The 25,546-nt window shown below is 38.5% G+C and overlaps 1 protein-coding gene across 5 annotated transcripts in view; it reads left to right on the top strand.

Annotated features, from left to right (window-relative positions):
• The first annotated feature begins 1,138 nt into the window (after positions 1-1,138).
• The window catches only part of DDC (dopa decarboxylase (aromatic L-amino acid decarboxylase)), a 48,043-nt gene continuing 23,635 nt past the window's right edge, over positions 1,139-25,546 (top strand). The window contains exons 1-6 of one of the 5 annotated variants that reach the window (XM_010140151.1): positions 1,139-1,339; positions 6,930-7,043; positions 7,718-7,837; positions 14,107-14,241; positions 17,437-17,580; positions 24,995-25,061. In XM_010140151.1, coding sequence (XP_010138453.1) covers positions 1,139-1,339; positions 6,930-7,043; positions 7,718-7,837; positions 14,107-14,241; positions 17,437-17,580; positions 24,995-25,061 — 781 coding nt within the window. The remainder of the gene's footprint in view (positions 1,340-6,929; positions 7,044-7,717; positions 7,838-14,106; positions 14,242-17,436; positions 17,581-24,994; positions 25,062-25,546) is intronic. The other 4 variants (XM_010140158.1, XM_010140166.1, XM_010140175.1 and 1 more) reach the window with 4 other exon arrangements.

Genomic DNA, 25,546 nt, shown 5'->3' with positions numbered 1-25,546 from the left:
TAATATTCACATTGTGCTTAATATAATTATTTCTTTTTAAAGTGAAGTGCTGAAGATATGTTAACTAAGCATAGTAATTCTTTACACCAGCAGTGAGTATCCTTGTTTCCCTTGCCAATTCTCTTACTAGATCCCAAGGAACAGTATCACTCTGTCTGAGTGTAGAAAGACTCTTGGATTCTTCTTAGGCACTGTGTTCTGAACTTTGTATTCACTGAGCACTCAAACTGGACAGTCACATAGAGTAAAAAAGTTGGGTGGGACAGGATGGCAGGAGCAGGCACCCTAGCAATAGGAGTTTACGTCTGCACAGCGTTCTGCAGGCAAACTCCATCTCAGCTGAGCCAAGCTATATATCATCTCAGGTGTGCTTACGGAGTTTCTGCCTACTTCAAAGCACATCTAGAGCTCCAGCCCTACATCTTGGAAATAGGGACAGTCCCAGACAGAACTTCTTCACATCCTCCTGCAAAACACAGTACAGATCAACTCTAAGTGAATTCTAACTGAACCCTTGGTAAGCAAGAAGATTTTATAAATGGCACAGCATGGGCGTTTACAGTGAAAGAGTGAATCCTGAGGCAAGACAGGATGCAAGACAGGGCAGCACAGTGGAGGACTGTAATAACTGATTATTTTAGCTTGTTATTGAAGATTATTATAGAGACACATAGATGCTGTTTTCTTAGACCCCTCCTTTATAAGGCAGGAGGGAGTTGAATATGTACCACATAACAGTGCCACATCCTTGTGTCAGCCAGCAGCAGTAGTTATTACATCTGTGATTTCTGAATCTTCATTGACTTTGCCGCTCTTCTGTGCTAAAGATACAGCCTATTTTTATCCAGCTAATCTACATCACGATCTAGGCATCAAAGATTTAACAGTGTGATTTTCTTCTATACAATGTCCAACTAATACTGGAGTGGAGCAGAATGCAGCACTTGTATGGGCATTGGCCTAATATGCAGAAATAAAAGAGCATATGGTCTTTTCAAAAATGTTATATGAGTCATCATATAAATCATCTGAATAACATATCTAAAACTAGTAAAAATGTGTTTCAAAAGTGACTTTTTCCTTTTTTTTTTTTCTCTTTTAGGATTTTTCTGATAGTAAGTCCTGAACTCTGATACCCATGGATGCTGCAGAGTACCGCAAGAGAGGGAAGGAGATGGTGGACTATATTGCAGATTACCTGGAGAAGGTAGATACAAGACAGGTCTTCCCAGATGTGGAACCAGGATATCTAAGGCCCCTCATTCCTGACTGTGCACCCCAGGATCCGGAGAGCTTTGAGGATGTCATTAAAGACATTGAGAACATCATTATGCCCGGGGTAAGAAAAATGTGTCTGAGCTGTGATGTTCAATACTGCATTTAGATTTTCAAATACTTTAAGGAAGATGTGGATTGAAGGCTCTGCAGCTAGACCTTATGAACATAAGTACCCACAGTGAGGAACTTTTAGAAGCAGAAGTCTGCTTTGTATCCATAGTTAAATATGGTCTGATACCTTACACAACTGATGTTACCTGTTTTTGATAAAAATAACCAATCATTCTTTACCTTCACACACGGCTTGCGTTTGGAAATAATCCCCTTTCCTCCCTTGAACTGGTTAAGGCAAAGCTTCATAACTTTCAATGTCACGGTGTATTTTTGCTACTTGCAAAGCACAGTAAATATTTCATAAAATGGGATTTTTATTAGTCTGCTGTGCCTGAAGTATTCCTTCAAGCTGATCTTTAAATGTTAAAATTGTCTTAGGAGACTTCTTTTTATTACAGAATTGACTAGAAAGGATTCTCCCTAATACTTGTTGTGTTGACTTACTCTCCTAAATGTCAACTTCTTCTAGTACCTTTTAAGGCAGATGGCCACTACCTAAATATTAGTTCTTGGATAGATCAGTGTTGGACAGACAAAGCACCTGCCATTTGTCCAGTTCTGAATCTTCCTTGTTTTTCTTTTTTTTTTTTCAGATATTACCTTTCTATTTTAAATATATGCTTGTCTCCTAAAGCCCCTAAGTAGCTTGAAGAGGACTGAATTATTAGTAAATGTCAGTGAGGAATCTCTCCACTTTGGATCTTTGCAATAACCGCTTCAGGTTGCTTCTGTGGTAGCTAGGTGATACAATTGCTGTGTGACTGGACATGGAATCACTGCTCTGCAAATGTGTTTAGTCAGCGTACTATAATACCAATTCCTTTTTCATTGACCAATGTAAATATTTGATATTCAATATGACTTTATTTTGTTTCCTTTGGAGCTGTCCTTCAGCACGCAAAAACTCTGCTGAAGGAAGTCAATGGAAATCTCTTCACTCTTTTCAAAGATTTGTGGATGAAGTCTTGGAAAATCCAACAGAATTAGAGCAGTGCAGATTAGAGAATTATGTCCAACACATGCAAATATTTTCATTACTGCTTACTAACCAATACTAACCAATCTTTTTTTGGTCCATGAAGTAGAACAGAAAACACTTTGCTTTCAACATTGGAGAACATTCAATAAAATAATGTCAAATTAAAAAACAAGAGATGAATCATTTGAGAATAGAAAGTGAGACATTGAATTTCAATTACGTCATCAACATGTCATGTTCCTTCTTAAATAAATTAATTTTTTATTCCTATTTACATGCCCTCAAATAAATTTACTTCTACAAACTGATACATTCTGAAGAAGAAATGTTCTATGCAAAATTTTTCACTGGTGTGAAATGTTAGTGTTTGTGATATAAAGAGCACAATATATAAATACCAGTTCTTACAGTAACTCTGGTTCTGCCTGTATTGTTTATACTAGATACTGAAGGCACACATAGTAGAGTGGAAGTTGGATGGCACCTCTAGAGATCGTTTAGTCCACTCCCACTGCTCAGAGCAGAGTCAGTCAGAGCAGGTTGCTCAGGACCATGTCCATTTAGGTGTTGAATATCTCCAAGTCTGAAGTCTTTTCATTCTCTGTGGTCCTGTTCCAAAGTTCAACCACCCTCACAGTAAAAAACCTTTTTCTTATGTTTAAGTGGAATTTTCTTCATTTCAGTTTGTACACGTTTCTTCTTTTCTTGTCACTGAATACCGCCGAGAGGAATCTGGCTTCATCTTCTTCACATCCTCCCATGAGGTGTTAATACATATTGACGAAATACCTATCCCCTGAGTTTTCTGCAGGCTGAGCAAGGCTCTTTCAGCCTCTCATCATATGACAGATGTTCCAATCTTGTCTTTCTCCTACTGCCTGTACTTGCAATTCTACCCTTCACCATCCTGGGCCTCCATTTCCCAACCCAATAAGCAAAGATTTTGACTGCCCCTCCCATTTAGGGGTTCAGGCTCTTCTATCTGAGATACCTCGTGTTATGTCTCAGGGAAGACCCACTCAATCTGCTTTTTGTCGTCGCTGATACTGCACCACCTGCTGACCTCCTCATGCTGTGTAAAACACAGACTCTCCATCACTGCGTATCTCCTGCAGGCTAAAAGACCATCTTCTACTGCCCCAGCCTTGACAAGAGGCACCATCATCCCTGCACTACCAGGCCTGCAGAGCTGCATACTCCCTCAGAAGCTTAGTCTGGGTGGAGACCTGTGATGTGCCAGGGTTAGTTGTTCCAGTTGCTGCTGGGGACTGTGCCCTGAGGAGCATCACCACCACTGCAGAGCTCATGTGCACTAACCTTAGCAGGGTTTATGGACCTCTTCTGTGCATAGTGCTGTACAAACTGCTGCATCTGTTGGGTGCGCCTGTGCTCACAGAAACTGAAGTGTGAAAATGATGGTGTTGTACAAACACATGGAGGCAGGGCATATAGGAAAAACCTAGCACAGGAAGTCTTGTTCACATGTGGCTTAGAGACTTTTAGAATTATTTGTAATTTGTTTTAGGGACTTTTGAAATTGGCTATAGGGACGATCTACCCCCATTATATTTTCCCTTAATATTCTTCCCATATTTTTCCTGACAAGAAACCTAACATTTATAAGTACATCCAGTGTTTTTCAGCTACCATGCTTTTCCAGTGTTTCACTGTGGAATGTCTTAGCTCCATTTTATAAATGAGAAACTGGGATTCTTCAGGGAGAATAAGTAATTTGACAGAGGTCATAAAACCTCGTTTATCCCAGAAGCTCTCAGTGGCCCATAAGTGATTCTTGTTTTCTTCATGTTGACATCTTTACTGTGTTTGTTGCATTCAGATATTTGCTACTTATTGGATGATTGAATATGTGAAAGTGGTGTTCCTTCAGAGGAGAAAGGATCAATTAATTGTGTAAAACAATAATGCAGTATCCACTGCTGTCTTTACCCTATAAGAGAATAAGCATTCATGAGCAGTAAAATTTCTTCATGGAGACTTCTTGTGAAATTGGATGTAGACCTTCAAAGGGCAGTCCACTAAATGATAATGATCACAATGGTGCTAAATTCCTAACATTAACACAGGCACTAAGGGAACAACTGCTGAACTCTGATCTCCACAGCAGGAAGCCAAGGTGGAAAGTATCTGCGTATAAAAATGTCACTGAGAGTCACCTTTTTCTCTCAGACTTGCTTTGTTCTCTCGAAGTGTATCTCCTCCTTTTCAGAGTAAAAAATGATCAAGTTTAGCTGTAACTGCAAATAGCAGCACTGAAGACAGTAATTTTCCTCACATTTGGTCAATTAATCTATGAACTTTCAGCTGAAGTACCTATCCTAGGTGTGTGGTAAGGGAAGACTCTTTGCTTAGACTAAGCAAACCACAGAAAGAAAGACATCCTTAGAAAAAACCTGGGAAATAAAATGTCTCTGAGATTCACTAGAGTGGTAATTACAGAACCCAAGACATTTGTGTATCACTGTTTATCAGCAGAGGGCTGAAAAAACAAGCATCAATTATGTCATGCTCTTTGCAGTATTTGACTAAGTGTGTCTGTTCCAACATGGTGAAAGAAATGAATTTTACAGCTGCTTCAAGATAAGGAGGAAGGGTGGGGGGCAGGAGGAAGGACCACAGCTGCACCTGCCCTAGGGCTTTTGGCTTTTTCCCTTTGTCTGAGTGGTGCAAGTGGAATCTGCTGTGTTTCATCAAACAAATGGCTCCCAGCAAGTAAACAGTTTAAGTTGATTAACCTGAGATGAATGTCACAAGTCTTACAGATCACAGAGGATTGGAGCTGGGGAGATGAACAGTGGCAGCCTGGGCTCATTATAGATGTCAGTGAAAGTCTGTGCGTGTGGGTCCTATCAGGGACCACTGTTTATTGGATATTGTTTTTATCCGTTTATTGTTTTCCTGTGAAGAACCAAGTCCCATGCCATTTTCTTCTGATTTGTGAAGGAAGGTGTTTGCCATAAGTGCTCTCAAACTTTGTTATGGCAAAGAAAGAGATCCAGACCAGATATTAGAAATACAGCTAAAAATTCACATTGGCTTGTCTTTGGATACCTGATTTGAGCAAGTTTGGACGTAGGGAGCCTTAAAAGTTAAAGTTTACAGGGCTAGTTTAGACAGTGGAAAATTTTAGTGGATAGGAGCTGTTTTCATATGAAAGAGATAGGGGCATCTGAAATATTATATATGGTATAATGCAGCAGAGAAAGTGAGACCTGATTCTTTGTGTGTAGAAGACTTAGTTTCCCCTTAGACAGTTTCCCCTTAGCATGGAGCGTGTCCCTTAAAGAAGAGCTGGTTGTTGCATGAAGAAGATTACAAGAGGAAATACAAGGATGTTTGCAGCATGCAGAATAGTGTGGTGGAGTGATCCCTGAGTTAACTCTAGAAGCAGAAAACCTATCACAGACTGGGAAAGGGGGGAGTGTGAAAGGTAAAATTGGTCAGCAGTGGGAAGAGAACAAAACAGTAAGGAAACACTGAGCGCAGGCAAGAGAGAACGTGTGTTCTTACCATCCTCCAGTTGTAATGGAAGAACTCTAGTATTAAAAAAAAAAGAAATCAAAACAGCATTTAGAAAAGGTTAGGCTTCAAAAACTCAACAGCCTCTGGATTTCCAACCAAGGAAAGATCTTACATACATTCTGTTGAATTCTTGCTTATAGTCCATCTAATCCTGTAGAAGCTCTTTTTTTCCTAAGTTTGCCTTTTATCTTGATTGCAAAAGCTGGTTTTGCCAAACATACCACATCACACTATTTCCACAGAACACTGCAGTGTGGCAGTACATTTCTTGTTTTCAAGTTTTATTAGATTGGAGTTGCAGAGCGCTATCAAGTATCTCTCATATCCTTAAAATTGCTTAGATGTTGCCTAAGATAATTATAAATATTGCTACTGCAAGACATTTGACTACAATTTGTGCAATTACTGTGTTGTTTCTCATATTAGTACATATAAAGTGGAAATGTATATAAATCACAACTTGTTACAAGGAGATGATAGTTTAATTTTCTACAGAAGGTATTAGATACTAGAATGGGTTGTTTCCATTGTGGTGAGGATTTTTTTGGCCAGATTCAGTGCCTGAATTTTTGCAAATAACTCCTGAGTGTGAGCAAGCTAGTTCTGTAGACCTCTGCTGCACTGAAGACACTTGCTAGATAAGTCCTATGGCAGAGATGAAAGAACAAAATGCCGGAGTCCCTGGAAGCAGAGGCTCAAGAACAGGACCCTGCACAGAAACTCAGGCTGCCACTGCCCATGTGATTCTTGTCTTCCAGGCAGACAAATGGAGAGCTTTGATTTTGGAACTATTGGGAGGTGCGGGAAAGAACTAATTTACTTTTAATTTGAGCAACAGATAGAAAAAAAAAAGAGAAAAAACAAGGTAATCTTTTCTAAAAATGGGATCCTGTGTTACAGCCAGGTAGTTGAGCTGTGACCAGTTGACTGGTCCCAACCTTTAATCTTTTCTGATTTTGTGACAATTTGTTTCTACTTCCTGCATTAGTAAAAAACGACTGTTTTCCCCTTAATACAGGTGACTCACTGGAACAGTCCATACTTTTTTGCCTACTTCCCTGTAGCCTCTTCCTTCCCAGCTCTTCTTGCAGATATGTTGTGTGGTGGAATAGGATGCGTGGGCTTCTCTTGGGTAAGTTTACTGGGCTATGTACTGCTATGTGGTAATGGTGTTTCACCTTGCCAAGATTTTAAGCATTTCAATGACATTCTTCAATGAAATCATTGATTAATGACCGTAAAGTCACACAATTATTTTTATAGGTAAATTTCCTTGACTAAGTAAGTGTTTTCACATAAACACTCTGAATGACTCCAGGAATAAATGGGTATTTTCTCTTAGCAGTTTTGCCCTTGAAAAATCACCAGCCTTTAGAATTAGTGGTAGCAGTGCAAACTTACTTGTAATTTGTTAAGTACTATAACTGTTGCCTATCACCCGGTGTTGTTACTTCTCTTATCATTTGGATGAACAGAAAATTGTGTTAAAAAATTCATATGAGATGTTTTTTTCTCAAAAGAGGTTGTCTGTTAATGTTGGGAAAAAAATACGCAAGATGCAAATCCTCGCTTTGATATTTGATAGTCATGGTTCTTTGTGAGGCTCAGTTTGTCGTTTTTTTAGTAAGTATTAGAAACAAGATGCAAAAAATGGTCTTCAGGGGCCTAATTTAGCTGGTGAAGTTAGTCTCTTCCTCTATGGTCAAAAGATAGATTGAGAGAGAAAGAGTTATTCTTGCACTGGTAGATCCTGTTTATCTTTGTGGTCCAGTAAAGTTATTCCCTCTGTTCTACTTTTCAACACAGGCTGCAAGTCCAGCTTGCACAGAGCTGGAGACTGTCATGCTGGATTGGCTAGGGAAGATGATTAATTTGCCTAAAGAGTTTTTAGCTGGGAAGGATGGCCAAGGTGGAGGAGTCATTCAGGTAAGAGGGAACATGAAAAAAGAATACAGGATGAGTTTGTGGACTTCACGATTTTGTAAAACCTTCATACCAAAACACTAATAAAAGAAAGATTTTTTTTTTTTTGTCTGCCACGGACAGAGGTGTCGATAGGAGGGTAGGATCATTCATGAAAATAAAGGTTTTGTATTCAGAGCAGATGAATTCTGAAAAACTCTTCTCTGTGAAGAATTGCTAGTAATTCAACTTACCAGTACAATTTGGGCTTAAAATTCAAATCCTAATGTTGAAAAATCATGTAAGATGGAAAATTTAATTTGTTGATCAGGTGAAATGAACTCATACTTATCAACAATGTGCAGCAATGTTTCATGGTTGAAAATCGAAAAAAACTTCTCAAATTGAAATATATCTGATGATTTTGAGTACATCATCACAAAAAGTGGTTACAAAGGCTTCCATGAAGTCTACCTTATACATGTACCATTGCTTACTTCAGTCAGTGTCCAAAGCAGCCTTCCCTTTTCAGGAGAGAAAAAAAATAGTGTCAGAGATCAAGCAATGGATAAGGACTTTGAAGAGAATCTTCTCTAAGTAGAAAACTACAATTTAGTAGCAAGTCTATCAATATTTGTCAAAGAAGTTGAAGTTATTTCAAGAAGTTTTCATTATATAACAAAATGAAGAGGTGCTTAGAATTTGGACCAAAACAGTTCTATCAGTAAATAACACAATTTTCAGACTACATTGCAGTATCCAAAATAGAGCAAAAGCCCTATACTTTGATGTTGACTGCTTAATGAAAGCCTGTAATGTCTGAATAGAGCATCTGTGCATCAATGGGCAAACTTGCATGCATAATAAAGCTAGGTGGTTTGTCAGCCATGGCTTCACAGTGCACGGTGTTTCTGCAAATGCAGACTCTGGTCACAGCTATTAATCTAACTAAAGTAGATCTCTACTATGAACAAAGCTGAATTTTAAATAATTGTTCTGTGCTCCTTTGATAATCTCTGGATTCTGGTCATTGAAGGCCAGGGTACAATCCATTCTATCCTAAGACAAGCTTCTAAAGTACATTTGAATTACATGCTAGAAGTGGGGGCTTCTTTCTTTGATCTCAGCTGCAAATGCCCACAGCATATTCCTATCAATTCTTCCCAACATATTCCCAGGCAAGTATGAATTTAAACCAACTGCTGTGATTCTCCTAGGCAGAGCTGTACCTACACCTCATCTGCTTGCTCTGCTAGGATCTTTCATCATTACAATTACGAAGGAGGGGGTTATGTTCAAGAAATCAAGCTTTTGTCATGCTTCTCAGCAGTGCTCATTTTGTACCAGTGAAAGCAAGCAATTATGCCTGATGGTTAACAGCAGGAAATATTGCCCTTCCAGGCTGATGATGCTGGATTGCCCATAATTTTCATCAGAAACCACTCAGTTTCAACAATCGAAAGTGGGCTCTGTGTTCCTGCTTATGATGAAGTCATTTGTGCTGCAGGTCGTCTTGTCTTACTCTTGAAACAGTAATGATACAAATAAGAGAGCATGAGGCAACCACAACATGAGCGTGTGAAAGTGACGGTCATTCTCTTGGTAAATACCAAGTAATTATTGTGGTATTGGGTAAAACTGAGCCTGTAAAAATTGACTCTCAATTACATTTGAAAATCTATGTCAATATGAAGTACTTTGTTGTTGTGTGCAGGATGACACTTGAAAATGGCAAAAGCTGACAGAAAATTTCAGTTCAGAGCTCTGGTGGACATGATCATCAGCTCTTGCTGATATTTCTTCCGCCTCTTGAGCCTGCTTGCCATGGCAACCTTTGTTTGCTTGCGGTAAAAGGAAAGGTATCATCATCCTTCACTTAATGCAGAATACAGTGTTCGAGAGGAGAAAAAAAAAAGGAGAAAAAAAAAAGTGAGAAAGCAACTTTATTCCTGAAGTAAGCTTCAACAGCTCTCCTGCTGTTCATTCTAGGCAAAAAGCTGAAAAGTGTACCTACTTTGAATTTTAAAGAGTTTTCTTTCTCTGCAAAGTAGAAATATTTTAAGGGTGAAACAAAATGAGACTCAGCCTGTCTTGGCAAGGAACACTGCTGATTTTCCTGTCTTGTCAATTAGCCAAGTAGTTCAAGAACCAAGGGTTTTTTCCTCAAAAATATTTAACACAAGACTTTGGTGCCAAGTGAATAACCAGGTTCTGCAAACACTGTAAGCTTTGATATAAAACAAAGCTGACATGAAAACCGAGGCAAGATGAAAAAGCCTATGTCTGTTGTGAGATACAAAAAATCTTTTCCAAGTTGTTGGATTCAGGTGCCTTTAGGCTATGTCCTAGCTGTGTATCAGAAGGCAAAATTCACCTGGGCAGCATGGCCTTTCCTTTTCATCCTTGTTTCTGTGTAACAAAAATCATACAAGAACCGACTGTACACCAGCCTGAATGAACAGCCAGGATACCAGGACATCTTATGGGACTCCTCAGAAGGCTGAGACCTGAGCCCAGGTCATTTGCCCACCCAGCCAGGCAGTCTCCAGAATTAATTTTAAATTTCCTGATCTCAAATTAATGCCTTAACTTTTGGAATTTCCTACATCTATTTTCTTTTATGTATTTGTGTGCATTTCTTTCATATGCATATTCCTTACATGTGCTGGGAAGACACTTAGGGTTTTACAGGGCCTTATCATTACAAAAAAAAAAAGAAGGGAAAAATTTTTTCTCCACATATATTTGAAAGATTTTAATGTATCCCCTTAAAGATTTTAATAAAAGTAATAATTAGTATTTCCCCAGATTAAATGCAAGGGTGCTTGAGCTAGCTTTACTGTGAAAAGCACCAGTTTAGAAAGGTTGTTTTCAGTGAGTTGCCCAGTGCAAGATGGAAATTGGGTCTTGCACACAGGCTTTACGTTGCACGACTTCTATATGAGGACATACAACTTACCTGAAAAACTGTATAAACATTCCAATAAGTTGCAGTAGTTTGCACAAATGAAAAGTATTCTCATCTGCTGAACTGCTGGAAAGGGTGTTGCAGGCAGCATCGTGCCTGCCCATTATGCAGGTCTTCTGGTTCCAGCGTTATCTAGTGGATAAGGGAAGAGCATCTACCTGGTCTTGTGCAAAGCATTTGACACTGTCCTGCATGACATCCTTGTCTCTAAATTGGAAAGACGTGGATTAGATAGATGGACCACTCAGTGGATAAGGAATTGACTGGATGATCACACTCAAAGAGTTGTGGTCAACGGCTCAATGTCTAAGTGGAGATCAGTAACACATGGCTTTTCTCAGGGCTTGGTATTGGGACAGCATCTTTGTCAGTGACATGGGCAGTGGGAATGGGTCCACCCTCATCAGTTTTGCTGATAACACCAAGCTGTGTGGTCAATATGCTATAGGGAAGGGATGCCATCCAGAACGACCTTGACAGACTTGAGAGGTAGGCCTGTGTGAACTTCATGAAGTTCGACAAGAACAAGTGAAATAACCAGCACTTGGGTCGGAGCACTACCAAGCTCAAATACAGACTGGGTGGTCAGTGGATTGAGAGCAGCCCTGCAGAGAAGGACTTGGAGGCTGAGGAGAAACTCAACATGACCTGGCAATGTGCACTCACAGCCCAGAAAGCTAACTGTATCCTGGGCTGCGTCGAAAGAAGTGTGACCAGCAGGTCAAGGGAGGTGATTCTTCCCTTCTACTCTGCTCTCATGAGACCCCACTAGGAGTACTGAATTCAAAAGGTCTAGAGGAGGATCATGAAGATAATCAAGGTGCTGGAGCACCTGTCTGATGAGGACAGGCTGAAAGAGTTGGTGTTATTCAGCCTGGAGAAGAGAAGGCTCTGCGGAGACCTTATAGCAGCCTTCCAGTACTTAAAGGGGGCCTACAGGAAAGATGGGGAGGATTCTTTATAAGGAAGTGTAGTGACAGGATGAGGGGTAACAATTTCAAACTGAAAGAGGATAGAGTTAGATTAGATGTAAGGAAGAAGTTCCTCGTTGTGAGGGTGGTGAGAGAGTGGAACAGGTTGCTCAGAGAGGTTGTGGATGCCCCATCCCTGGAAGTGTTTAAGGCCAAGCTGAATGGGACTTTGAACAACCTGATCTAGTAGAAGTTGTCCCTGCTCAGCTCATGGTAGGGGGTGTTGGAACTAGGTGATCTTTAAGGTCCCTTCCAACCCAAACTGTTCTATTATTATGCAGGGTTCTTTAGAAGATTATATACTGTGTGTTTTAAAAAAAAATAAAAGAAAAAACCCACAGCTTTTCAGAAAATAGCTGATGTTCTTGACTGTAAAACATTTCTCACACCTGCTGGACACCCAGGACCTGAGTCATTATATTCTAACTCACAGGACTGTCAGGAACACAGGTATTTTTTTTTTCACTGTTACTTAGGTAATATTGTGATGAGCATAGCAGAAATGTTTTTGTTAACAAAGACATGATGACAGAAGTTTCTCATCAAGAAACTTACAGTGTGTGAGATTCGTCTCACGTTTTGTCAGATAAAGTTGAACATACAAGAAGGTGCCTTTAGAGGAGCCATTTCAGTGAAGAATATTTGCCTAAAATAGATGGAATCCTTGCTTTCTGGACATGCTTACCTCTCCCCACTGAATACAAAGGGATCTAAACAATTATTTTTTCTCAGACATTTATCTTTTTAGAGAGATTAAGATGAATCAGATCCTGAAAGATGTTTATGTGTAAAATGAAAATAATCATGCGCACTCAGTCTTGTATCATGAGTTTTGAGAACTATAAACAGGCATGATTTCTCAGTGCTCAGGTATTCTGAGGAGTATTCTTAGTACCTGGCTATGGACCATGTGCAGAATAAGATTAAATGTGAAGATTGCCAAATTATGTTTTCTGTAATTAATGGACAGAATATCTGTCACCCCTTGCCTCCAGATGGAAGTTCTACCTTACTTGACCCGAGAGGGATATATTTTTTCCATACTATTCTGTATGAGTAGTATTTTCCTTCAGTTGCCATACAGTTGCTGTAAGCAGCAGCAGCTGTAAGAAATGCACAAAATTGTCTCCAGCTTGTCGTTGTTCTCTGATGCAGACCCACACCACTGGAAGGGCACAAAAAATGTTTTTGTCACAGCAGTATATTTAGTAAATGCTTAGGGACTGTCCTTTTCTCCTGCTTACTCTATTCATGAGGCTGTTGAATTTCAGCTGGTTTGAGTTCACTCTCTGTTGAGATGTTGACAAGTGCAGAAGGCAGCTGTGTCTCATATAAATAGCTTGGCTAACTTCAGTATTAGGAGAAAGTCTGCATTCACTGAGATCATTCTCATGCATGAAATCTGTAGGATCAGGCCCACCTCCAGGGAAGAGATAAGACTTCCCAAATACTTAAACATTTGTGGTAATTAGTAGGTTTCCAACAGAGGAGGATAAAATTTTGGTACAGGATAAGAAATTTATGAACATGCGTTTATAAACTGTGACTTAGTTTAAAAGAGCAGTTTAGAGTGTGTTTCATCTGCCTGCTCTAGAGGAAAACTATAAAAATAATTTGTGGAAACTTGTATTTTCTTGTGAAATTTACAGATCAATTGATACAAAAAAATTCTGCTCTTTGTTGTCACAGAGCATCCAAGAGACAATTTAAACTCATGTTTGGTGAGTCAAAGAGCAAACTAGAAATTGTGTGCGACTGTTCTTTTCATCTGTGAATTTTTGATGAAGAAAATGTACATCACTAATTCTTTGAAATGCGGTTAGCTGTAGTGAATCATAGCTTTTTTACTTTTTCAGTGTTTTTCTCTTTTAGACATAACAATTCACTTGCCCAGAGTAACTCTAAATGTTAAATAAGCATTATAATTATGCTTGTTGCTTGATAGAAATGAGAGTTGACAGCCAGATTCTAATGGAAGTTAAATGCGCAGAAATCCAGTGTAAAAGAAATCAACAGTTACTTCTCCATTGTTGCTGGTGAACAATGATTGGTGCCTGTCTCTCAAGAAAATGAGAGCCTTTTCACATGCCTTTAAGTCTGTGAGTCCAGCTTTCTGGTGCCTAAACTGAACAAGCATAGATATTAAAGAGAGCAGACAGAAACATCAGGAAGGAAAAGACCCAGATCAAATAGATATTCCTCCCTGCTGACACACGTATTCTTAAAAAGCATGAGATTGCAGTTTCTCATATGCAGTTTCTGTTAACAACTTCACAGATTCATACAGAAAAAAACATTCCTTTTCTTTTTCTGGAATGTCTTCCTTTTGAACCTTACTTCAATTTGTCCCACAGGGAACTGCAAGTGAGGCCACCCTGGTTTCACTGCTTGCTGCAAGAACAAAAACTATCAGACGGCTGCAGTCAGAGAAGCCTGAGCTAACAAAAGCAGACATCATGGACAGGCTGGTGGCCTATGCTTCTGATCAGGTGGGTACCTCTCAAAAATGTGGAAACGTGGGGTCTATACTTAATCGTTTCAGCCATCTCAATAGGCAGGTGAATTAAGTATAAAGTCTTTGTATTGGTGATTATTTGTTTAAATTTTATTGTACCTCATAAGTGGGCTGGAATCTCATGTGTGCTATCATAATACAAAGAATAAATATCTGGAGGTCACTGTTACGTAAGTATTGCTTCTTTACATAAAGAGATCATTCTGAAGTAAATAAAGATACTTGACTAAGGTGTTAATTTCAGTTGTGTTGAGTAAGTTTAGACCATATTTAGTTACCTATAGGCTTGTGTGTCCATGTGTGCACGTTATTTCCTTCCTACTTACAGATGTGCAAACAAACACAGATAGGTCCTGCCCCTGTATGCATGCATGGGTGCAGGTACATGCACACAGACAAACCTAGTGCATGAATGTAAAGCAAGCTGGTCCTAGTACTTGAAGAAGCCCAAAACCTATTTTTTTTTTTTAAAGAAAAAACCTCCTGTTTATCAATCCAGCTAAAAAATCTTATATGAAAGCAGAAAACATAATTCTTGATATCTGACTGTGATTGGTATTCAGCAGGCTGAGTTCAGCTAAACTCTAAGCAGGCCAGGACCGTGAGAGGCTTTTACTGTTAATGAAAGGAAATTTTAGTCCTGTAAGTTCTGCTGCTCTTACCCTTCTGACACACTAATACTGCTGAAGGGCCAAGCAATGATATTTCTCTCAATAGCTGTGACATTTTCTTATCTAAATGTCAATGAGACAGCAGAAACTTCCTTACTACTTGATATTTATTTTGAAGTAATATGTGATAAAATGCCCTGGTTTCAGGCTTACCTTGATTTACTACTAAGTGTATGTTAAACAGCAGTGAAGAACAAGTTAACAGTACACTTGCTCTTTGCTGGTTGGAAGAGGGACTACACTTGTAGGGTGAGAAGGTCAGGACAAGAAAATATGACGAAAGATAACTGTTTTCAAAAGGCACAAAGGATATTTGTTCTTTTTTTTTGTTTGCGACCCTGTGGTCTGTATCATGCAGATTGCCAGTCTCAGAGCTCAAACTCTGACCCAGTGATGCGCAAAGGCTTTTATGGGTTTTCATTTTTTGACCCAGGAAAGTGGCTGACCTGAAATAAAGACTGACAGGCCTTCCTGCCTACTGAAGGTCAGAGGATCTTATATTTACAGAAGGATTTGCCTTAAGATATTGCTGACCTTTCAAAGCAGATTGTTGCAGACTTCACCAGTCCTTCTGCATTAAGAACAGTAAGACCTATATGACTCATAGGCAATAATCCACAAAAGAAAGTAAACCTATGGCATTCGGTGGGAGAGAAAACCACATGCACTGGCAGAGCACAACACTGCAAGAACGCATTAGGAGGGAGGCGAAAAGCTGGCTAGTAAGGAGACCCAGAGCAGAAAGCTGGGCTTGGATCTCGCATTTCTTGGGAGATCATCTAGCTTCTCGGCATTTGGGGAAAATCTTTATCCCGTTGAAATAATGTTGCTTTGAGTTAATGAGTACAGAGCAGGACTGACAACAAATCTTGCCCGAATAACTACTTGGGGGTTGGAGACAATGGATCCCTGTCTGTTCTAGTGCCTGGGCTGTCCTGGCTGAGCCTCCTTTTGCAAGGGACACTGAATGTGAGACCTTGGAATGGAGAAGAGCATCCAGCTACCCTTGTCAGTAGACACTTGACTGTTTGGGACCAGGAAAAATGTCAGAATACTTTTCTGATATTCTCAAATTTTCTCAGGCCATTTCCATCATCAACATTTCTTTGCTGTGTTTATTTGGCTGCCTTAAGCAGCCGCCCACTACTCATTTCACTGATTTCTGTCTGGTTCCTTGCTCTCCTCAAGGGTGCTGGGAGATTCATGAGCACTTTGCTGAGGACTAGAAATTCCATAGAGCAGCAGATTAATAAAGATCTGTTATAATGCAAAGCATCTTGGCAGGTTTAATCTCAAGATTGTCAATGTCTATGGTTATCAGAGAGCCTGAATACAATTTGGGACACTTGAAGAAACAGTTCGTATGTTCTGACCGGCCAACAACCTCAGTGAATTACTATAGCTTGCTTATTTCAAATTTTTGTATAATTAAGTTATAAAATACATCTTTCCATACTCTTGCGTGAAGTATGGTATTGCTATGATCCACACATGGTTTCCACTTCAAAAGTTGTATTTCAAGTATAGACTTAGGATTTTTCTTAAGTTGGTGCCTCATTAGTTTACCTAAGTACTTTAACAAGAGGCACCACTGAAATCTGCCTTCAAAACAGGTCATTTCAGGGATAAGAATAAGAATAGTCATTATATGAAAAAGATAAGGAATTTTTCTAATTCAAATTAATAACAATTAGTGAAATTGAAGAAGGTAAAATAGCAATTTTTTGTTTTAGTCGTGCTCTAAAGGACAGTATTTTGTGGCTAAACATTCCTTTTACTGTTAATAGAGTTATGGTATTGTACTTCACAAATTTCTAAGATGTTCTTAGTGAAGTCTTTGTTTTTATTTACTGACATGATTTATGTTCTAAAAAATATTAAGTAAGGGAAATTTAAATAAAGTGGATAATAACTCAAATGCCATATTGGGAATGTTCTTTAATTACCTAATAAAATGAATGAATGATTGAACCACAATTCAGTCAGTAGGTAACCTAAGAAAAAAAAGTCCTGTAAGAAAATATTTCAGTCTATACCATACCATAATGTATATTTTTGTAGAGTTCAGCAAAGTTGTGTGCCATAAAAATATTTCAGTCATTATCATTATCAGGCAAGTTGATTATTTGTATGTCTTTTTGTTGATTTAGATCCAAATCCTGAAGCTCTTTCTCAGTACGACTTAACAGAGCATGTTAATTAAAGCACTCACTAAGTTCAATTCAACTCTTGTCTGAATGGCGCCATGGTTTCAAGAATACTTCAGGGTTTCTATTAGTTTATTTTGTGTATATGTGTATATATGTATGTGTCCCCATTTGTCCGTCTGTCTATCTGAAAGAGGGAAAGGCATGTATCTGTAACATACTAGCAACGGTCCCAGGATCTCAAGGATTGCTTTACTTGAAAGAAATTATTTCTTTTCTTTTTGAATTCAGATGAACTTCTTACATTTCTGTAAAAGGTATCTGTCTTAAAACTTGCCCATTTCCTTGTAGGCTCATTCGTCAGTGGAAAAGGCTGCATTAATTGGTGGTGTGAAGATGAAAACTGTTCCTTCAGATGATATGTTTAGTGTTTGTGGTTCCGCCCTAAAGAATGTTTTGGATGACGACAAAGCCTCTGGTCTTATCCCATTCTTTGTGAGTACTGGATTTTAATTAATCAGTGGATTTATTGCTTCTGATAAGCTATTTTTGACATAAGTGGATGATCTCATCCCTAACAGAGGGGATTGATAGGCAGCTTAGCTAGAATACTAGGACAGGTTCTCTGAATGTTCTTCACAAACTTTTCTGTGCAGGAGGAGCAACTAATTTGAGCAGCTGGTTGCCCTTCTCCACAAAAATAGTGTTTTAAAAGGACTTAAAATTATATTAGATGGTTGAATAGATGGAGGTGAATTTTATAGCTGCAATGTTATGATCTCCTAACACTTGAATTCTGACCTGCCTCTTCTACAAAGGTACACCTTTACTTTCCAGGTTCTAACTTACAGATGGTATCTCAAACTTATGTACTTTCAAGAAGCAGTAATTTCCCCTTCTTGCCACTTTAGCAAAGAAATGAACTTCTGTAATACACCCCAAATATCATCAAGGTCAGACATTGTCAAACAGGTATTTGTGAGAATGTGACTTACTGCAGACAGATAAGCCACAGGGAAACCAGCTATAATAATTTTTTCTGATCTGTCCACTTTCTTTTTCAGATTCCTGCTTCCACAGCAGTCTAGCAAATGCAAATGTGTTTATATCTCAGTAGCTAAAGCTCACAGTCCCCATTTTTTGACACAGAACAGTGTTAGATTGGATAAAATTCTGAAGTTTGGTTCTACTATGATAAGTACCTGATTGAAAAGAATATTTCCTTATTCATAAGATCTATTTCTCCTGTCAGTGAAGAACACCATCTTACTTCAAGTTAAAACAAGATTTTACCATTTGGTTTTTTTCATGGAGTAAGTAAGCTTTGTTATATTTTTGTACATTATCAACAAAATGTTTTGCTCATTTCCAAGCATTATGGTCTACAAAACTTGATATAGACCATGGTCCCATGGTCTGTATAGATCTTTTAAGGAGTATAATATGCTACCAAGAATATGTCCTTACTGGCCTCCACTGAAGAAAAATTGGAAAAAAAAATATTTTAGAAATTGAGAACTTTAGAATTGGGTTTTTTTAAGAGAGTCAAAAATATGTCATGACTTTTTCAGGAAAGTCATGTCTGACTTGACAGTTGTTTCTTTTCTTTCACGTGGTAACATTCTGAAAAGGGCTAGGAACTGTTTTTCAGAAGACTTAGCAGATTAAGCTTGCTTATAGTCATGGATGAGTGCCAAACAGAACAAAGAAGCTTAAATTTCACTCAGCTCTATTGAAAATGTAATCTTTTTACTCTTCTTGTTATTAACCTTTAGTGTCTAGTATTATGTAGCATGAGGATGACGAGAGTGAAAAGTGTTTTTCATATGTGCAGAATGCTGCTAATTTGTAGCCTTCCTAGAACTAGCAAGTCCTTGGGATGACCAAGCACATCCCATCATTTGTTTTCCAATAGAGGGTGACTATGACTGAGAAACAAAGCATCTCTAGGGCTTCCAAAATTAACTTACTTTCTTCTGTGTGCTGCACCCATTGAAGTGGAGATGTGCCATAAAGTGTGTTTTATTTCTCTGTTACATGGTACCAGCACATATCTTATCTAGGATCCTACTAGCTTATTTCATTGATAATGTTAAGCAATTACAAGAACAGCACTAGATCACATCTCCATGCACTAACTCCAAAGTTAATGTGTTTTTTCCTCATATTTTGTTCATTAATAAAATAATGCAACTTGCCCCTCAGAAATATTAACTCCTTATTAATTTTTCTTTGTGTAGCAAGAGGAAATAAAAAATTATGTTTTATGCATTCAGTGATGACTTTACAAAGAGTGATTTAACTGTTGTTTTTCTTCCTCTGTTTGCTTAGCTGCGCAAAACAGGCTTTCAAAGACAGTAGTGGCTCAACCTGAGTTAATATGGCCTGTACCAAGTCTTCCATTTATTTGTATACATAAAATGTGTCAGCTTAGATTAAACTAGATCTCATTATCCTTATGGCTGACCTCTTAACTCAAAAGGTGTGTTAATTCTCTGTCATGCTGAGCAGCAGTCCATGCACTGTATTAGCTTGCAGAAATCAAAAGCCTTTCTATTTCTTTTGTTCTGGAGTAATTTGGTACTATTTTATTTGGTTCTGGTGACAAAGATGGGCACACTGCCAAGGAAACACCTTATATCACTTCATTGTGTGTCTCCTGTATTCACTGGTCCTTCACTAAGGGGAGTGATTCAACATCAAAGGAAAAAGTTTAACACAAGAAATTCTGCCTGAAGAGACTCGTGACAGCAGAGGGATCATTTCTAATGAAGGCATCTTGCTTGCATCCAAGCTGATGCAATCTCCCTTATCAGAAAAAAAAAAAAGGTTTTTTGAATAGTAAAAAGAAAATACGAGCAAATTACAATGCCTTGTAGGCATGATTTTCCTCTTACGATTAATGAATAAATGAGAAATCATTATACTGAACTTGATTGAAGTGTTTTCCTTGTGGAGGTGAGTGGAGAATCAGAGGCATGTTTGCTTCATGTGAAACAGGTTCTCTTATTACAGCAATCTGGTAATTATAGGTTTGATTTTCACATAGGATTTGGCAGTCAGCCTTTTTTGGGGAGAGGCATTATCTTTAAAAGGAGTCTTTGAATTCCTATTCACCATCAATACCTCTTAGCACTAGTACTGTGTATATCATTTTGTTCAGTGAAGGCTATTGCCGACTAGCATACCCAGACCTTTTTTTACTTCTAAGTTCAGACAAAGCACTTAACTGTGTCAGGTATGGAGGCACTAAAGTTGCCGTGATTTACTGAGGAGCAATTTCCAAGTGTGGCTGATAAGCAGCCCTTCATCTGGCCACCAGTTAAGGGGGAGCTTTAAAACATGTACTGAAATCATGTCCATTTCATTAATTATAAACACTAACCAGTGGTTAGGCAGATGCATAAGTATCCTTCTTAGTTGGGCCTATCTTGAGACAGGCCTCTACGCTGGATGAATATTGACCACTAAGTCAAGCACTGCTAAATTCAGACATAGGGTCTACTGCATTCAAGCTTAGTTCGCTGGCCTGTGTGATTTGTGGCATTTGTGGTGTCTTTCATAAATCAACACTGATATATTGCAGCTGGCACATATATAGCACAATTCCCTTCAACATCCTCATCCACTATAAAGCTGCTGAGCAAAGGCCCAGCATGAAATCTCTCTGATTCCAGCTGAAATTACTCTTCTCAGTGATGATCTGCAGGATAGTAAGAAGCAGGCTGTTTGTGTTTGGAAACAATAAATGAGAATTAGACTGACAGAGGACCCATCTTTACAGTCGAAGCTAATACTTCACACTGAAGATCCCGAGCACTGATTTGCATTTGGAAGAAGCATTCTCGAGACATGTACAGATGACTAGGGTGGCGTTTCCTAACTCACTGTTTGTGAGTGATTGCTCTTTCATAAAATACTGAATACTATTGTAGTAAACTGTTGCAGTTTCCTTCAAGCCACAGACATTCTCTTGAGTGCAAGCTGGCAAATAGCTGAGTAGGAGGAACTAAAAGCCGTAAGATATCAACATCGAAAGTTCCACCTCATTTTAGTTAATTGCAAATGAAAAGCTTTGTGGTGAAACTGAGCAAAGTGTGACCACATCTTTTTCAAAAACTGGAGGAGGACTTTCAGTTGAAAAGATGGAGAGTCATTGCTCTCAGGCTTCATAAAGATTCATGCATGTTTCTTGACACAGCTCTTGATTTTAGGAAAATAATACATGAGGAGACTGATGCAAGCATTTTAGCTGCTTTGTATTCCCAATGAGGGCTGAACCAAATGACAAGGCCTGCAGGCTATACTGAGCCATCAGTCCCATTTCTGTGATGCAGCCTGTCCCCTGCCCTTTGCACAAATGTGATTTTGCTGGTGTTATACAGGTTACAAATTGAGTTAGATTCATTGTGTAGTACTGAAGCAGGGTAATGAGACTCCTGACAAGAGCAGATGCTGTCACTGTAAGTGGTTTCTCAGAATTGAAACAAGTAGCTTTGAGGCTTAGACACCTGCAGAGAGGACAACAAAATTATTTTAGAAACTGAGGTATGCTTTACAGAATAAGCCATTATTTAAACAACGAAGCATATGTTTGAACTCATGTAATCCCTCATTGAAGCAACATGTTCCTTATCCTGGTTAGAAGGAGAACACTTTATCTGCAGTAAAAAACTAATAATGATAACATGTAACTTTCTGTTGTGAAATCGACATCATTAATTTAATTGCTGGACTAGCCAAGACAATTTCACTCTGATGTCGTCAGGAAGTCCACACAATATTATCATAAAATATACATGTAAAAGCAGAGCTAAGTCTATAGTGCACTCTCTTTTGGGGTATTTTCCAGTCCAAGGGGTTAAGCCCTGTTCTTCGTGTATATAGAAATATTTGAATTTTCATCATGGTATCCTTCATTTCGTGTGACCCAATTAGGAGATCTGTGGTTCAGCCAAAGATGAAATGCAAGTTTATCCTGACTGGGGGAACATGTTAAACAGATGATAATGTGATATTTTCACTCCATAGATGCATGCCCTCTTAGTAAAAAATGGAGCAAACTTACTCCTTTTAAAAATATATACTGTAGTCTTTTTAAAGCACCTACCTCAGAGCATAATTAAACTTCCAGAGAAGCCATAAACATACCTTAAGGCACTGTAATTATTCTGTTCTCCTCGTGTCTCAGGAATATGAGAAAGCCCATAGACAAAGATTAGATTATTTTGAGAGAAAAATGTGTTAGCAGCAAAATTTTATTAACTATATATTCAATGTGCTTCTCATTTTCAGAACTGCATTTTTTTCAAACTCAGGTTCTTAGTAGCCTGATATTGAAAAAATACTGAATTGTATTTTAATTAGTTCTGATTTTATTATTTGTGTTTCTTATTTTAATTATAACTTTTCCCATAGCCAACATTTTTATTATGCATCAATTCTCTAAAAACCTGGAACTTCTTAGAAATGAAAATTCCATCACACTATCCAACTTACAATCAGATTATTTTTTCCAAGATGGCAGGCCTTTCTAGTGTGCTGTTGCTGCTTTATTTCACAGAATGAAAAGAAGAAAAACCAAAAAGCTTGATGGGAAATGAGAAAAGAAAAAATAAACAAGTTAAGACTTCATGAGAAGTTATTGGGAGGACTAGTTAGGGAACCTACAGAGGGAAAACCAACTCTCAGTCCTGAGATGTGTACACTACCTGCTTCAAGATGTGACTGTAGATGATTTGTAACAATCTCTAATATCCAATAGCGAGTAAAAGTGAAAAAGACAATAAAATCTCTAGCCTGAAAGCAGGTGATGACATGAAGGAAGATGACTCTTCAAGGGAGAAAATAAAAGGGTAAAATATTGGTAGCTATCAAATAGTCTGTTTAATTGGAGCAGAAATATTTAGTGCAAATGTGTTTAATCTCTAAAACAGAAGAAAAAAAGACCCTCCTGCAAAAGCTGGCATTGTTTAATTTTGAGTAACAGGAACCCTTAAAATTCACGAGATATCACTGAAATGCCGGAGAGAGAGAGTGTGAATGTCAGAGCTAGAAGAATAGAAAAGAGCATACACTTGTCAAGTGAAATATAATATTAGGCTAAAACAGATTATAGGATTTTGGCAATTTGCTACAAGAATAACAACATCAGAGACTAAAAGCTAAAAGCAGGTAAGGGTACATCAGATAATGTAAATGTGAGCAAACTCCTTTGCTACAGAAGTGCTTACTCATCATGATGACTGTAACAGAACAGGCCAAAAGTCCATCCCGTCCCACACACTCAACCCACCAGCTGCACCTCTCAGCTGGGCACTAGCAACATGTCCCCATCCTGCGGCAGCTCCACAACTAAGGCAGCAATGACAGCAGCGCATGCTGCTCTTCAATGAGGACATTCTCTAGTACATCAGAAGGACCTACAGTACTGGGGAAACTAAGCAGCCACTTAAGAAATAGAAGATATTACCTGGCATGTTGGATGAGCCAGAGAAGTCCAATGCAGAAAATGAACCACTGGAAACATTTCCTGATGGTGTTGCTCCAGCTGCAAGGGAGAGCATGAACCCAAAGGTCCCACATATCTACTCGTCATAGAGCTGTGAGACAAAAATGCACTGTTTGGACTTCTAATGTGTATCTATCTTTTGCTATGACAGTATGTTTGTTTCTTGAAAGGTCTAGTATCATCTAAGTGTTCCTTTCTCTTCTTATGGATGTTGTGAATTCACTGAGGGATGTGTACACACACACAGCAGTTTAGATATATGGTAAAAAATGGTGAAAGCAAAAGACAGTGCATTGAGAGTGCACTTGGCACAAAAGTAGCCAGAAGTACAAAGATAAAAAAAACCCCAGAATTCCGGATTTGACATATTTATAATCATCTCTTGGCTGTACTATAGTTTGTGTGTGACCCTGGATAAATTGATATAATTCCTTTATACTTTGATAACAAAAAACCGAGCGTACTTTACTTGCCTATTTAAACTGTAAAGTGTATTTTATTACACAAAAATCCAGTACAAGGCAAAAAACAGACCCAGTCTTTATTAGGGCTGCACAAGACAAGGTGTTTAAAACCTAAGGGGAACAATGAAAAATGAAAGTTTATATATACTGTAGTTGGGTTTTTTTGAGTTATAATTCTACCTGCATATTTCTAGTAAATTACCATAGCTCATTTTCAACTAGTTATATTCTCTTTCTGCTGTGAAACTACAGCATTTATGTTGCCTCTGCTTTTGGCCCACTGGTCATGCAGCAGGATACATTAAATGAGCCATTAACAGAATGAAGGAAAGATGGTTCCAGTATTTTAGGATGAATTTGGGAGAAAATTTTGCTTTGGGAAAAATCATGCAAACCTAATAGTGAACATATGCGACTAGTGATCAGGTCCCAGGCTGTAAATCCATTGAGCACCAATCAGTTACAAGTCTCTCTTACAGAAACTTGGCTCTTTAATTCAGGCTGTAACATTTTATAACTGTCAACAAGAATTCTAGCACCTTCAAGTTGCTCGATTTCAGAGCTTGTCTGTATACCATAAACCGCAGATCATTTTGATGATAATTGTGTACGTGAGGTTAGTGTTGGGCCATGATAAGCATGGGGAACACATAGAAAATATTAATATAATACTGTGAATATATTACATTACTTATCAGTCAGTTTCATATTCACATTCAATTTTATGCATCTGTCTCAATGGACACTAATGGGAGCTTTGAAAAAAAAATTAGATTCTCAGAAGTTCCACTGAAGGATAGGTATTGGCTAAAATAAATTTATTTTGTCCTATATCATTTACTCTCTGTTTATCATTGCCTTTGTAGACAGGTTTTTTGACTTGATAATTTTCTTTGCTGTAACAAATTTTTTTTGCCTCTTTTTGGCTCTGCAGTTCTGTGCAACGCTTGGAACCACATCTTGCTGTTCCTTTGACAAACTGTTAGAACTTGGTCCTATTTGTAAGTGTTTGCTGCTACTTTCTGAAATTGCAGATTCCAGTTTAAGTCATGCTGAGACATTTTCAGGACGTTGTGCAGTGTCTGTGTCCAAATTCAGTGAGGCTACTTGTAGCTGAGACTTTGTTACAGTTTTCTTTCTAATGTTAAGCAGCAAGCTTGCAGTCTCAAACTGTACAGACTACAGAGGACATTGCCTCAAGGGTTGGTCTGGGTTTTTGTTGGGTGTTTGGTTTGGTTTGGTTTTTGGTTGGGTTTTTTTGGGGGGGAGTTGTGGGAGGAGCTGGCGGGGCGGGGGGGGGCTGTATTTTGGAACACTGTGAATTAAAAATTACTGTTCAGTTTGTAACATTTCCTACCTGCAAGTGCATTTAAAGCAATGGTGAAGATCAGGGAAAAGCTGAACTCTGACTCTCCTCTGCACTAAGTGTTTTGTTTCTGTCTGGTTCTAACAACTACAAAAAGCAGGGAAATAGGCACCAAAAATC

Source organism: Buceros rhinoceros, unplaced genomic scaffold (assembly GCF_000710305.1).
Source record: "Buceros rhinoceros silvestris isolate BGI_N320 unplaced genomic scaffold, ASM71030v1 scaffold3730, whole genome shotgun sequence".
Classification (NCBI taxonomy): Eukaryota; Metazoa; Chordata; class Aves; order Bucerotiformes; family Bucerotidae; genus Buceros; species Buceros rhinoceros.
This window is presented reverse-complemented; position numbering and strand designations above follow the sequence as displayed.